A 13,957-nucleotide genomic window follows, 5' to 3' on the forward strand; every position below is an offset into this window, starting at 1 on the left:
GTGCTGATTGATGCCTTAGTGAGGGACATGTGTAGCAGGCAGACAGATGTCAGATGTGTGTTGTCGAGGGGAGGGGGGTTCTCTGTCGAAGCACCTTCCCTATAGACTGCATTAATGAAGACAGAGAAAGAGAGAGTGAGTGAGAGAAGGGGAAGGAGATAAAAGAGAGAGTGGAGTATGCACATCAAAGAGTTGCTAATGATGGGAGATGCCATTAGGGGTTGTAGTGGCCTTTGTTTCTGCTTTCTAACACCTGCAATTTGTTGAGGGCTTTCTATGTACCACTGAATTACCCACATTTGCATGACTACTGTGTGAATACAAAAAGGAATATATAAAAAAAAAAAGATCCCCAAAGAGTTTGGGTGCCTTATACTTAAGCAGTGCTTCATGTCTTTTAAGGAATAGCTAAACTGATTACCTAGCTGATGCTGCAATATAATATAGGATTTCACAAACTAGATTTAACAGGCATGTAACAATGCTCTCGATTCGATAAGTTGGCATGTCGGACAATGCATTCCACAGACTGCATAATAAGACATATGATTCATCCTACATACCACTGATTCTTTCAGATGGCATTACCCAGCTATTTCTATCTAGATTAGAGAAATCACAGTAGCGATTTCACAGTAGGAAGTTCACAGCTGCAGATATGAGATTCTACTCAGTAGTGGAAAGTGCAGGATTCAAAAACATGTTTGAGCTACAAAGAGCTGAGGGACAGCATGGTTGCCATGTTCAGTATTTCTTCCAAATCCAAGTTTTGAATCAAAGTTTGCAGATGCAAAAACGATGTCAGTTAAGGCACAAGAAAAAAGATGTCTTGGGCTAGTTTCAGGTCTTTTGGTGCAGTTTTTGAGATGTTGTTAGTGTGGCGATTTTGCCATGGCCTGGCAACCCTGCTCAACAGTAAAAGCTTGGCCAGAGAGCGCTAATGCTTAATTGGCCATGTTTAATTTTGTAACATTTTAATTAACATCTTTGTTTCATTATATGCTGCTAAGAGTCTGAATGGCTTATGCAAACACAGTCATTATTAAGTTTCAGTTACTGTACTTGTATAATGTTGAATGTTAGACTGTTTTAATCAATTAAAAATGGATCATATCAAAGTAGAATTGTGTATATCATTACCCCCTTAACATTTGAATACACTATGCACCATCAGTGCCTAGCTATCAGTACTTACTGCTACAGCAGGACTATAGTGTAGTAATCCATATGACCATATGGGTGAGCATGTATCCTGTCTCTTCTGAAAATGAGCTTATTTAACGTTTCTGGGCCTGCGGGATTTGGAGGGAACTGTGGAGCAAATCAGAGCGTGAAATTGCGATTAGCCCCTGTTGTTTGTACCGATTGAAGGAGGCTATAGCGCTTGGCATGGCCAAAGGTGTAACCTGTTTTGTTTGGCCTTGCTGAAGTCCTTCCAGATGGAGTGAGCAGCTGCCATTGAGTAAATGCGAGCTGTGTGTGCACAACAAGGATGGCTCAGGTCCTTTTTAGATTCAGGAAGCAAAGAAACAAATCTGTCGCTCACAGTCGGGAGGAGCAGCCTTAGAGAAACACCTCGAGCTAGAGCAGCAGCTCTCCAAGTTCAGCTCCACTGTGTCTGTCCTGCCTGACTGCTATATCAGACTCAGTGGAACACCGTCACACGGTGCTGCTAGTCCTCAAGTGTGGATGGATCACATTAATAATTGAAAAATAGTCTCTTCCAGTATCTGCTTTTCAGACGAAGGACCTCCTACTACTCTTTAAGAGGCAACAGTATTACTGTTCAGAATATTCATAGCCATATCTAAAGGTTACCAGATCACAAAGCAGCCTACTGGAAATCTTAACCTTAGTCATTCATAGCAGCACCATTACTACCCCATTTATGGCATTTACAGATGCCATTATCCAGAGTGACTTACAATTATCAATTTTAAAAAAAAAAATACAACAGAGCAGTTGATGGTTAAGGGCCTTGCTCAAGAGCCCAGCAGTGGTAGCTTCGTGGTGCTGGGATTTGAACTCATGACCTTCAGATCAGTCCAACAGCGTAACCTCAGAGCTACCACTTCCCCCAAATTTATTTTCCAGTATCAGCATGTACACATGTAAAAGTGTCTTTATCCTCTTATACCACAGCAATTTACCAACAACTGCATTTTTTTCTTTAGTAAGGAATACACATTTCATACATTTTGTCCATTTATAGTTAGTGTTGTGTAATATTATGGACTGTTTGTGAAATAAATTAGTTCCTGTCACTTGCATTATAGCAGCTATATACATTCATTCCCTCAGCAGCCACTCTTTATTTCTCTCTTTTGAAGTTAATAAAGCAAATGCAGTTTGTAATGTTGCCAATAAAACAAGAAGCGCAATGTCCTCTGTCCTGAAGTCTTTCCCGCTTCAAAAAACTTAAAGGAATAGAACTAACTGTGACCATGCAAGCAACAATGTATTTGGATAAGCACTTTAATACAAACCTGTGACTTTAAAAAAAAATTTTAAAAAATAAAATAAATAAATAAAAACCATTCATAGTACCTTCCTGCCATGTGCTACTGTGAGTTTAGCTTCTTTTATTGAAAAATGTTTTATCAGATATAACTTAATTTTACTAGTTAATGTGGATGCTGCGACAGTTAAGTCAATTTGATTAATGAAGCAACTTCCAGTATGATCAATTTCGAACGTGGCCTCACCGATTACCCTGCACCGGCAGCTCCCTGCAGCCCACAGTCATGCCACACACAGAGCTGTGGCTGCTGTTTGGATCATGACCTCTCCCTCCTCTCATGACCCTAGGTCTGCTGGGTTTGACCTTTAAACGTGCAGCCAAGCTTTTGCCTGGCAGCTTGAAGAGGGCCAGCCATATCAGATTTCAGGGGAAAATGTTGGAGAGTCGGGAGTGCAGAGCAGTGCACTGGAGCCTGAGTACAATGGCAGCTTTCTGTCAGGCAGCAACTTCAAAGGCTGACTGAGTGACTGCTCTGAGTTAGACTTTGTTGTAGATCACTGAGGAAATTCACAGATGTTTTCTCATACGAGACACCATTACGGCAGCTCAAGTACCCAGTAGCCCCGAGCATTTCTTTCTCTCACTTCTCTCATTTCTCTCTTTCCATCTTTCCTGTTCTGGCTCTCTCTTTCCCATGCTCCCTTCCTTGTGTGTGAGACAGATGTGGAACCAATTTTTCCTTTTTTCCTGCAGTCTGTTCATAGAACATAAAAAGACAATTTATTCACTCGGACCTTTCAAGTGAGAGACCCAAATAAGGAAGTTAATGTCCTTTTTTTAAATATAGAAAGTTCTAACCAAGTAGTGCATAACAGTAAAATGTGTTAATCACTGTGTGTGCTTCAGATACAGTTTAAATGAATGTTCATGTAATTTGATTAAACCCATGTATTGATCATTCCTTATCATGATTAATTAATATCTATCTTTCTCTCTGTCTTTCTCACTGTCTCCACATACAGATTGCCATCTTCAAGTCCTAACCAATAGATGTATATTGTATTTTACAGGAAATATTGAGGCATTATAGTGAAAATCTTTATTATTTAAAGTGTTTACTTATGTCATCTTTGGTATGAACAATGGGACCACAAATTTATTATTTAACTTTCATTCAATTTCTGAGGTTTAATTGATGTCAGTCTTAATCTAATTAACTTTTGTAACAATATTTTTCTTGCCAACTGTTGTTAAAAAAAAAAAAAAAAGACTGTTCAGAGAACATGCTGTTTAATGTTTCACTTTAGTTTTTGACATTGTACATTGTATTCATTTCCTAAACATATTACTATATTTTCTTTTAGTTTATTCAATCTATTTGACTAGGGCTTCTCCACCGAACATGTCTTACTACAGCTCACTACATCAACACAATCCCAGATCTATCCATATCCCGGGCGAGTGTGTGTCATTATCCTATTTGGTAACCTTAACCATGAATGTAGGAGGAGTTTCTCTGGAGGGTCTCTGTTATTGAAATCATAGGAATACGTTCTAAAATACCAGTTAAGTTTCAAATAAAAATGAATTTGAAATGGAAACTGGTATCTCTCGTTTGATGTTGCACGTGGCACTGCTGCATTTTTCTCTCATAGAGTGAAGGTTAAGCACAATTTAATTTTAATAGGAGTTAAGTAAATATGACAATGCTTTCATGTTTATTGAAGATAATAAGGAGCCAACTTTCACTTAACACAGACATTACACTATCCTATTAGGGAAGATTTTTATGTTGGTAGAGTAGTTATTCCAGCCACAGACATAATCAGGATGTTTCTGCAACTGTGTTTTATCAGTCAATGCTCTTCACTAATTTTCGCGCCACCTGGATGTCCTGGATCACTCGTGTGGTAAAGAGGGTGACCAAATTGAGCACAGGTAATTAGGTACATCACACCTCTCTTGACAGTGGAAATGGCAACAACATGGAGGATTGTGGGTAATGTGTTGAGCTTTACAGCATTGTCCGGTGGAAAAGATATATTTAAATGGGTTCTGGGATAGAGTCATGACTGGGCATACTAACACTGAAAAAACTGTTAAATAAAACTTTTGTCTTGTATGTAATTATTGCGGCCAGTGTTTGTGTGCAACCTTTTCTTTTTTTTCATAATCAGCTGTATTTTGTACCACACTGGCAATGAAAAATAAATGAATAAAATGCTTACTGATGATGGTTCAGTTTACTTTAGTTCTAGACTTTATCATTACAACCCTCTAAAACAGACAGTATATAAATGTGAATAGATATTACAGAGATGGGATTTTCTTTGTTCAGTGGGGTTGAGGTCAGGGCTCAGTGCAGGCCACTCAAGTTCTTCCCACTCCAACCTCGACCTCTAATGCCACAGTGCACAAAGAAATACTATACAGTTTTGTGCTTCCAACTTTATGGCAACAGTTTGGGAAAGACCCATATATGGATGTGATGGATATGTGTAAGTATGTAAGTCTTATTTATAAAGCACATTTACAACAACATTAGTTGCCCAAAGTGCTATACATAAGATTAAGATTATAAAATAACAAGGACTAAAAATACAGACAGAGCACAAGAAATGAATAAATGCTAAGAGATGAAATAGTGAAATAATAACACCAATAACAAAAAATAAAATGAATAGGAAAGCTCAAAAAGCACACATGAAATTATATGTTTTTAGTTTTGATTTAAAAATGGTAACTGAAGGCACTCCTGATATCTAGGGGTAGGCTGTTCCACAGCCTTGGCAGCATGACCGCAAAAACACAGTCATCCTTTAGCCTCAACTGAGACTTTGAACAGCCAGGGCTGACTGCTCAAGGTGTCCACATACTTTTGGCCTTGTAGTGTATATATTGAGAATTTGAAATACATGGCTGAAAACTTTCTGAATTTTATCACTTCACTGTTTTTTTTTTTAAACTTGTGACCTTATCAATCTTAGCAGCAATGTCCTTAATGTTATACCCATTGCTATTAAAGCCATTAGAATTAAATTTTCCTGCTTTAACTATCTTGTCAGTAACTATAATGCTTATAGTGTAATGTACTGATGGTTGTGGGGTTTTTTTAATGGGAAAACCTCATACACTTATACTTGACCAGTAATGGTTGATTATAACTGATTATTCTGGACGTCATTTAAGTGGCCCTTTTAAGACAAAATAATAATAATAATTTCAATCAGTTACACACAAATTTTCCTTAATTAAACTTTGCCATTTCACAAAAATGCCCCTGATTCACCTGATGGTCATGGTTCTATGCCTCATACTGTTAAAGATAAAGGGGCAATAAAAAGAAATTTTGCAATCTTATACATCCACTGCAGGAAAGATGAGGTTGCCCTGGGCCCAGTGGGAAGCCCCAGATTGCCCCTTGGCTGGGAACACAATAATCCCTTCAAAGAAAGCGATCCACTTCCAAATCAATCATTGAAAACTTTTTAGGGACAGTGGGAGTACTTGTAACAATGCAAAATAAAAAAATCTGGAACATTTATTAATCGCGTCATTCGTCTCTATAATAGAGCAAAATGAGCACATTTTAAGTTTAATGTTTAAAAACAGTAAATTGACTACTTAAGTAGTAAATTGACTTATCACTACTTTGTTTAAAATTACCCTTAGTTATTTAACTTTACTTTTTTTTTTAATTTAGCATGATATCTTACTGTGAAATGTATAGGGCATACATGTGGATTAGTTCCATTGTACAAAAAGATACCGTATATAAAGATCATTGGCTATGTTGAAAACACTACCACATCGATTTTATGTGAACTGGACTAAAATGCCATTGACTGTTTAATATTGTGGTGTGTTTAATACAGCAGTTGGAGCAACTGAGTTCGGGTTGCTTAGATAACTGATGTGTAGACAAGTAGGTGGAGAAGTGGGTGGGTGATTGGAAAACCGTTTCCTTTCACTAAAGATTGAATCTCCTCCCTCAGAGTATCTTAAACTGGATTCCAAATAGCACCCTCCTGTCTATAATTTCAATATAGGCTATTAAATACTAGCTTTTACACCCTAGGTAGCAACTACGTGTCTAATAGGGAGCCATTTGGGATTCCGGCTCAACTTTTCAAGGAAACGCCAAAAGAAAAATGTCATGCTTTTTGACACTTTGACGCCTTTAATTAGCAAAGCTAGTCAACTATGACACCTTAATCACTTGACAAGTGGACTACTGAGGCATCATTTGTCATTTGTTCATGAGAATTCCCATACAGTGGCTTTCAATTAGGGATGACTGAATAACTGGTGGAGCACTTCTTAAGTTAATATTATATTTGTTTTGTAACACTTGAACTGATTTATGAAATAATGATTTCTGTTGACATTAGAGTCAAAACAAAGAAGGCTGAAGGATGGCCCATTTTTTCCCTAAGAGTTTTAACAAGAATTTTCCCTGTTATGGCTTGTCAGCTGAAACAAATGGGTCGAATCCTGATTAACTTTGTGTTGAATCGCATTATCCCGTCTCTTTCGCCTCCCCCCCGTGAAGCTATCTAACAAGCCTCGTACCAATAGATTTGTGCAGATAACACGGGGGCATTGTGGCGACGGGCCGCGCTACAAATCCTTAATTACAGCATGGGGGGATCGGGTGACTCCGCCATCCAATACCGGGCTCCCCGCGCGGAGAGGGCTCTTTGATCAAGAAAATCCAATTATTTGTGTATATACATTTCCCACATAGTGATTACTTCATTAATTGTCCCGCCTTTATCTCCAACCTGCCCATCCCCCCTAATAATCAGCCCTTTTATCCAGACCAACAAACACACCATAGGAGCTTTGTGGATTCAAAGGATTTGCTTCCCGCTCTCAAAGAGCCGCTATTCTTTGATGATTGGGCAGCGGCAAACTTCAAAGTAATAAATCTTCCTCCTGACTGGCTGGCGGCCCACCAAAGTCCTTATCAAATCCTAAGAAGTGATCCTTCAGTCCCTCAGATGGTCCAAGGATATCTGGAGGAGAGGAAGCGCAGGGACTCCAGTTTTCTACAAGAACACGCTTTTGTGTTTCCCCCAGCGCTCCGACTCTTCGCCTGAGACTGTGAGGAAGAACGCAAGCAGAAAGTTTGCCATGGCAGCGGTGGCTGTGCTGAGGAACGACAGTCTACAGGCGTTTCTGCAGGTTCGTGTGACGTTTTTAAACCTATTAGAAATTTGGATTTTTTTTCCCTACAAAGTGACTGATATATAGTGGATAATATAGATTTACGCGAATTTTGATCAGTTACAATCCTGTTCCTCGATTTGTGAGAACACTTTTTTTTGCCTAATATACACACGTAAACACTTTTTTGTTTTTAAATAAACTTGCATTCGTTTTGTGTTAAAATTGCCATTGACTAAGTCAGAGGCTCCATATGGCAAAGTTGCGCATTTCATTCTCTCCCCACATGCTAACTTTATAACATGTCTTCTTTCTGGATCATTAAGGACCGTACTCCAAACTCTTCACCGGAGAACAACAAGCATTCACCTCTGGCGCTTTTAGCAGCTACGTGTAACAGAATCGGGCACCACCACCACCATCACCACGCATCCAACCCAGCCGACTTCATCCAAGTTCCGTACGACGCGACCCTGGGTTCTCCATCGCGCATTTTCCATCCGTGGAGTAACGAGGCGAATCCTCAGCCCACTCTTTCCAGCAGTTCCTCTTTCGGACTATCATCTAAAGCTCCACTTTCCGCGCACCTCCAAGGCTCCTACAGCTCTGCCCATGAGCTGCCGTTAACCCCACCGGCTGAGCCCTCGTACCCTTACGACTTCTCGCCGGTCAAGATGCTACCTTGCTCCGTGCAGTCATTACAAGCCACGTGTCCGCCGACCTACGTCCCCGCTGTGACGTACACGGCTCCCGCACCCATGCCACCCACCGTGCCAGCTTTTGTAGCCGGCCACTCGGGCCTGGTACACCAGCAGCAGAGACAGCTGTCCCCAAATCCGGCCGAGGACATCCCGTGGTGGAGCTTGCAGCAAAGCAACGCTGTGAGTCACCCGTCGTCCCTGGCGCCTCACCGTTTTCCTCTACAGAGGGGTTTAGTGCTTGGCCACACGGACTTGGCGCAGTACCAGAGTCAGATTGCAGCTCTGCTGCACCCCAAATCCCCTCTCGCTTCAGCGCGCCGGTGCCGCAGGTGTCGCTGCCCAAACTGCCAGACGTCTAACTCGAGCGACGAACCGGGTAAAAAGAAGCAGCACGTGTGCCATGTTCCTGGCTGCGGCAAAGTTTACGGCAAGACGTCGCACCTAAAAGCGCACCTTCGCTGGCACTCCGGAGAGAGACCGTTCGTGTGCAACTGGCTCTTCTGCGGGAAAAGTTTCACTCGCTCCGATGAGCTGCAGAGGCACCTGAGGACACACACCGGAGAGAAGCGCTTCGCCTGTCCCGACTGCTGCAAGAGGTTCATGAGGAGCGACCACTTGGCCAAACACGTGAAAACACATCAGAACAAGAAAGCCAAACCTCACGAAAAGAGCACCGAACACGTTAAACGGGAAGACACGAGGCACATATAAAGGACTAAAACATGGACTGGTGCGATATCCGGTTCTCCTGACAGCGCACAGGGCATACACAGTGGACTTTCTGAAAATCTGCAAGTTTCTTAACAACCAGTGCAAATTGGGGGTTTTTTAAGACCCCCGTGAAAAGTCGCACAGCTTTGGAAGCTACCTTTCTGGACTTGTAAATATGATTTTCAAGTCTGTACATCAGTTCTCATGGGGACTTTGAAAGATGTTTCATATCCCTGTGCTGCCCATATATCACTAACAAGTTTTGAACTTGTGTTAAGATCTTTGTCTTCGGTGGAAGATCTCACATTGACTGTAAATATATATATTTAATAGCTTTTGTTGAAGGAAAGTGTCAGTTTTTCGCTCCTTGTGGGGTGTTTTAGCATGCTATATTGAAAAGAAGCTGTTAAATTGCTGTGTAAAAATAAAGAACTTGATCATCTACTTAAAGCTGAGTAGTAAGTAAGAGATTTTCACATCAGGGTGAGGGGGAAAATACAGTTTAAGATCTTAATATCGGCTTCCTGGTTTTAGCAAGCCCTTCAAGAAAACTTGACATCAGTGTAGAATAGTGTTAGTTTATATAAACGGAGTAATTATTGCAACCTTGTTCGACAGCAACTTTTACATCACCTAATAATATTATTGTTGTTTATTATTGTAAGACATTAATATTAGCATTACCCCAACCCCCAACAAATGCAGGAGCCATGCTTGTATCACAGCTAGCTTATAGTCAGATGATGGCATCTGAAGTTTGGATAAGTTGGCTGGCACCGCTTTAAATCGATATATGTAAAATATATGGATGTCCGTAACTTTAGCTCATTTTACTAGGGTGTATGCCTGTGTGCTTTAAAGTATTTATATTTAAGGTGATTTGCCCACATACTGAATATTTTTTGCACTTTTTTGTTGTTGTGTTTTATTTTACAAACAGTGCGAAAGTTTTACTTGTGTGTGGAGTTTTAGTGAAAATATGTAAAAAGAGCCAGCTGTTTTAACTCTAAGTTGCCTTTAATTCATTTATGTAACTTTAAAAAAACAAAAAAACAAACAAACAAAAAAAAAACCTGTGAGTTATACTACTCCATTTGTTGGGGTTTGCAGTAAGTAGATAAAAGAAACTCAATACCTTTACAGAACCACAGCATGGTTTTTTTATTATTGTTTTTATGTTATTTTATTTATTTATTTTAGGTTTACTTTGTTAAGTACACCTGGAGAGCAAAACAGTTTAGGAAAAAACTAATGTAACAGAATTGCATTTGGTGTGTGCATTTCCACAATATAGATTCCTGAAAGGACTATACATCATAATTAAATAGGCTTGCTAGATGAGCTTTTTAAGCTTGTACTGCACAGTGAAACAGAACTTATCTCAAAAATATGGATTGTCCTTATGGGATGATATGGCCATTTCACAAAACGTCCTAAGTATTTAGGACACTAAGTTAGAACAGAAATCTACTGTGTTATCTGTGTAAAGCTCTTGAAGGCCTGAGAGTGTGATGAATTTCCACACAGGTCAGAGGCTGAACTGCAGTTGTAGTGTACACTCATAGAAAAGGGTTCTTTGATGGTGTGTCTGTATAATTAACAGTGTGTATCCTAATAGAGCTCGAGTTTGAACCCTTTCTGATAGAGGAAAAAGTCTGCATGGGTCTACTCAGAACTTTTAAGGGTTGCTCTAGAGGGATAACTGAAGAACCTGTAAGGGTTCTAGATTTGACCATTTTTTATGGGCGTATAAGAACTTTTGTATGCCAATTACAGCAAATATGTCGATGGATGTAGGGCCACCAAATAGTGGTTCCTCAAACTGGTAAAAATGTTGTTATTACTAGTGTCCTTCTTGACACCACTACAGCACCACTTGGACAGTACAAGACAAATCAGAATACAATTGAATTTTATTTATTTTCTGTGAGCTTCTGTGGTATTTTTACTCAGAGACCTTTCCAACAGGGTTTTTGTTTATCTACCCATAGTAAGCAGCACTCATGAACTCCTGAGACAGTGACTTATGGATAGTATGAGTATATCTTGTCCTATTATATCCAATTACCAATTATGCCTCTGCTCGGTCCTTTGAAAGTACCTGATGATAACAGGTTACTTTAATTCCCAACTATTAATGTCAAACATGTTTATAAAATAAGATCTTCCTACTGGTATCACAGTATCAAATACAATAGTGTCTCTAGGACTAAACGGTGTGATTGTAATGTGTTACTTTTGGAGCTAATTAGAGCTATTCGTATGAGGAAGACAAACTCACTGTCAAAATAGTTTAGTTCCGTGCCTGTAAGTCATTCCTTTTTAAAACTATATTTTAAAAAAATAATGAAGTAGAGTTTAAAACTAATAATAAATGATCACTACTCATAGTCCTCATAATGCAGCAACAAAATCCTCCCAGCAGATCCAATAAGCATGCTGTATACCCTGTGACTATGTATTAACTGTATTTATTCCCAGTTGCTAAGTATTTCCATTCTCAATCTGTTCTGATGATACATATTCTTTATCTGAGCTCCCGCTGTGTAAAATGAAATTACAACATAAATACAATCGGTCAGTTGAGAGCACTATATATGCTCTTCATTTTACAGTGTCTACATCTCTAATGCAGAGGATCAAAATAGGTTCATAAACAATTAATGATCTTTGCAAAAATAAAAGACAATATAATGATGTATCCGAGTGTTAAGTATACAGTATATTTCTACTCAGGTATAGCTCTAATTGTGTGTCAAAAGATAGCAATCTGTACAAATTATTTATTTCTTTGCTAGGGCGGGAAACTACCAGTAATTGCCATGATGCATAATACAAATACAGCTCTAAAACAGGACACATGCAGTACATTTACAAATATACTATATGCAATATATGTACAGTATGTATATAGTCCATGCACTAAACTTCTTCACAAAAGATATTCAAGAAAGATTTATCTAAAATTATGGATCTGAAAACATGTACAATAGGTGCAACTAATGTCAACTAACAGACTGTAGCAAAGCCAATCTTGTAGCAACTTCAAAAGCACAGTCATTTTTAACCTGTAAACAGGACAGAGATGCAGTCAAGAGGAACTGGCTAGAAGACTCAAGAGTTCTGGGGGAAGTGTACAGACAAACAAATCAGCAATATAACAAGGGCAAGCCCATTTAAAAGTTTTAAACATTTAATGAATTCTTATGTCAATGGGAGTCAAAGAGAATTAGTGGCAGGCAACAATGTATGGAGGCTAAAACTGATGGTCCCTCTTGGTAAAAGTTGATAACTATGCAGCAGTGCTTTTGACTGATTATAGTCACAAAAAAGACCCCAACATACAACAAATTTCAGTCATCCAAACAAGAATTTATGTGTGCCTAAGTGGGTTTTGAACAACATTCATTTGCTTGTCAAAATAAAGACATGAATTAAGATTTTTAAAAAAAAATAATATTACTCAAAGATAAAACATCAATGACAAAGTGTGAGATTTCATGTATGGTGCTAGGCAGCTGAGATTTTACAAAAAAAAATAATAATAATCTATGAATAAACTCATATTACAAATTTATACTCTTCAACTTTTACTTACTTCCAATTTGCTTTAATTTAGCCATAAAAAAAAATTCTTGTCCTTTCTAATTGCAATGTCATTGACAATAATTTAGCCACTGGGTCCCATCAACATAACAATGAAAGAGAATGTTATGCTTCTGTCCATCATGTATCTCTGGGACAATTATAGGAAAATAATTGGGTCCTAAAGTCTCCACTGGTGGTGGTGTCAGAAGAGGAAAATAAATCACTAATATTAAATGGAATTTTGATAAAACTGGCATTTGAAACAAAACCAGTTGGGTAACATTTACTGAATGATAATGCTGCCCAGTACAACACTTAATGAATACATTATAGTCTTCAGTGTCAAAGATAAATGTGATCATGGCCCAAATGGCACAATGTCTGGAATCAGATCATTTGGTCAGGACAAGTCAGGACAACAAAGTGCCCTAAAAGTTATTTCTCTCAACATGAGGACTGCAGAAGTATCAGTGCTAATGTTTGCAAATTAATCTGCATTTACTATACACACTTAAGTAACCTCGTAATGGGGAAAACTCGAGTTTTTTCTGAGGCAGTGAATAATCATTTCTTTTCTACATACATGATGTATGCACTTCTGCAGTTGCAACCTGGCAATAAACCACCAATATCGATTAATAAATAAATGGGTTTACCTGTTGTACAATTAAAATCCATTTTTCCCCATATGAGGTGTTTTTGCTAGCAAATACTTATAAATTTTTATAGTTGCAAATAGCACATTAAGCTGTTAGCACTGATCTAGTGTCAGCGGAGTTGACAGATGTACAAATAATAGCATATGGGTGCTTTATGCTGGTTGCTGGGCTGAAATCCAAGTGTCTTTTATGCAGTTTATTGAAATCCACTAACTGCTTGGCTATGACCATGTGAATCATGTATTAACTGCTTAAATTACATAATTGTATTGTTAGTGTGTACTTAGTAGAGGACACCTAATTCCATTCCCATATGCTGATAGTGTGATGCACAGCTATGCTCCCAGTTATTTGGAGTAACACAGTTAGCCATCATCAGTGAAGCACAACAATCCAAATAAAGTCCGTTACATTGCGTAAATGATTATGCCTGATTTTAGCCTGAGTGTCTGTCCCCTGCCTTGTGCCCCATGTTCCCAGGGATAGGCTCCAGGCTCCCCCACAACCCTGTGTAGGATAAGCAGTATGGAAAATTGATGGCTGGATGGATGATAAGGCAACATTTACCAATAGGCTATTTTTTTAATTGAATGAATAAAAACATTCATTATAGGAATAATAAGAATAATGTTCCATTTATATAGTGCTTTTCTTAGACTCAAGGTTGT

General features: G+C 38.8%; 2 protein-coding genes across 2 annotated transcripts in view; both read left to right on the plus strand.

Moving 5' to 3' along the window:
* Positions 1 to 3,557, plus strand: part of myo3b (myosin IIIB) — an 83,571-nt gene extending 80,014 nt beyond the window's left edge. Inside the window, exon 34 of the mRNA XM_053627894.1 lies at positions 3,484 to 3,557. The gene's annotated coding sequence lies outside the window, so the exon portion shown is untranslated. The remainder of the gene's footprint in view (positions 1 to 3,483) is intronic.
* Positions 3,558 to 6,830: 3,273 nt separating this feature from the next.
* sp5a (Sp5 transcription factor a) lies at positions 6,831 to 9,588 on the plus strand. The gene is made up of 2 exons (XM_053627012.1): positions 6,831 to 7,648; positions 7,957 to 9,588. The coding sequence occupies exons 1-2, from the start codon at positions 7,598 to 7,600 to the stop codon at positions 9,040 to 9,042; spliced, it is 1,137 nt and encodes a 378-aa protein (XP_053482987.1). The 5' UTR covers positions 6,831 to 7,597; the 3' UTR covers positions 9,043 to 9,588.
* Positions 9,589 to 13,957: the final 4,369 nt, after the last annotated feature.

Source organism: Ictalurus furcatus, chromosome 6 (genome assembly GCF_023375685.1).
Source record: "Ictalurus furcatus strain D&B chromosome 6, Billie_1.0, whole genome shotgun sequence".
NCBI lineage: Eukaryota > Metazoa > Chordata > Actinopteri > Siluriformes > Ictaluridae > Ictalurus > Ictalurus furcatus.

Excerpts from the sequence above, each read along its gene's own strand:
- sp5a (XM_053627012.1), top strand. The coding sequence starts at position 7,598 with ATGGCAGCGGTGGCTGTGCTGAGGAACGACAGTCTACAGGCGTTTCTG. Across the intron at positions 7,649-7,956 it reads GTCTACAGGCGTTTCTGCAG|GACCGTACTCCAAACTCTTC; the intron begins GTTCGTGTGACG and ends TGGATCATTAAG.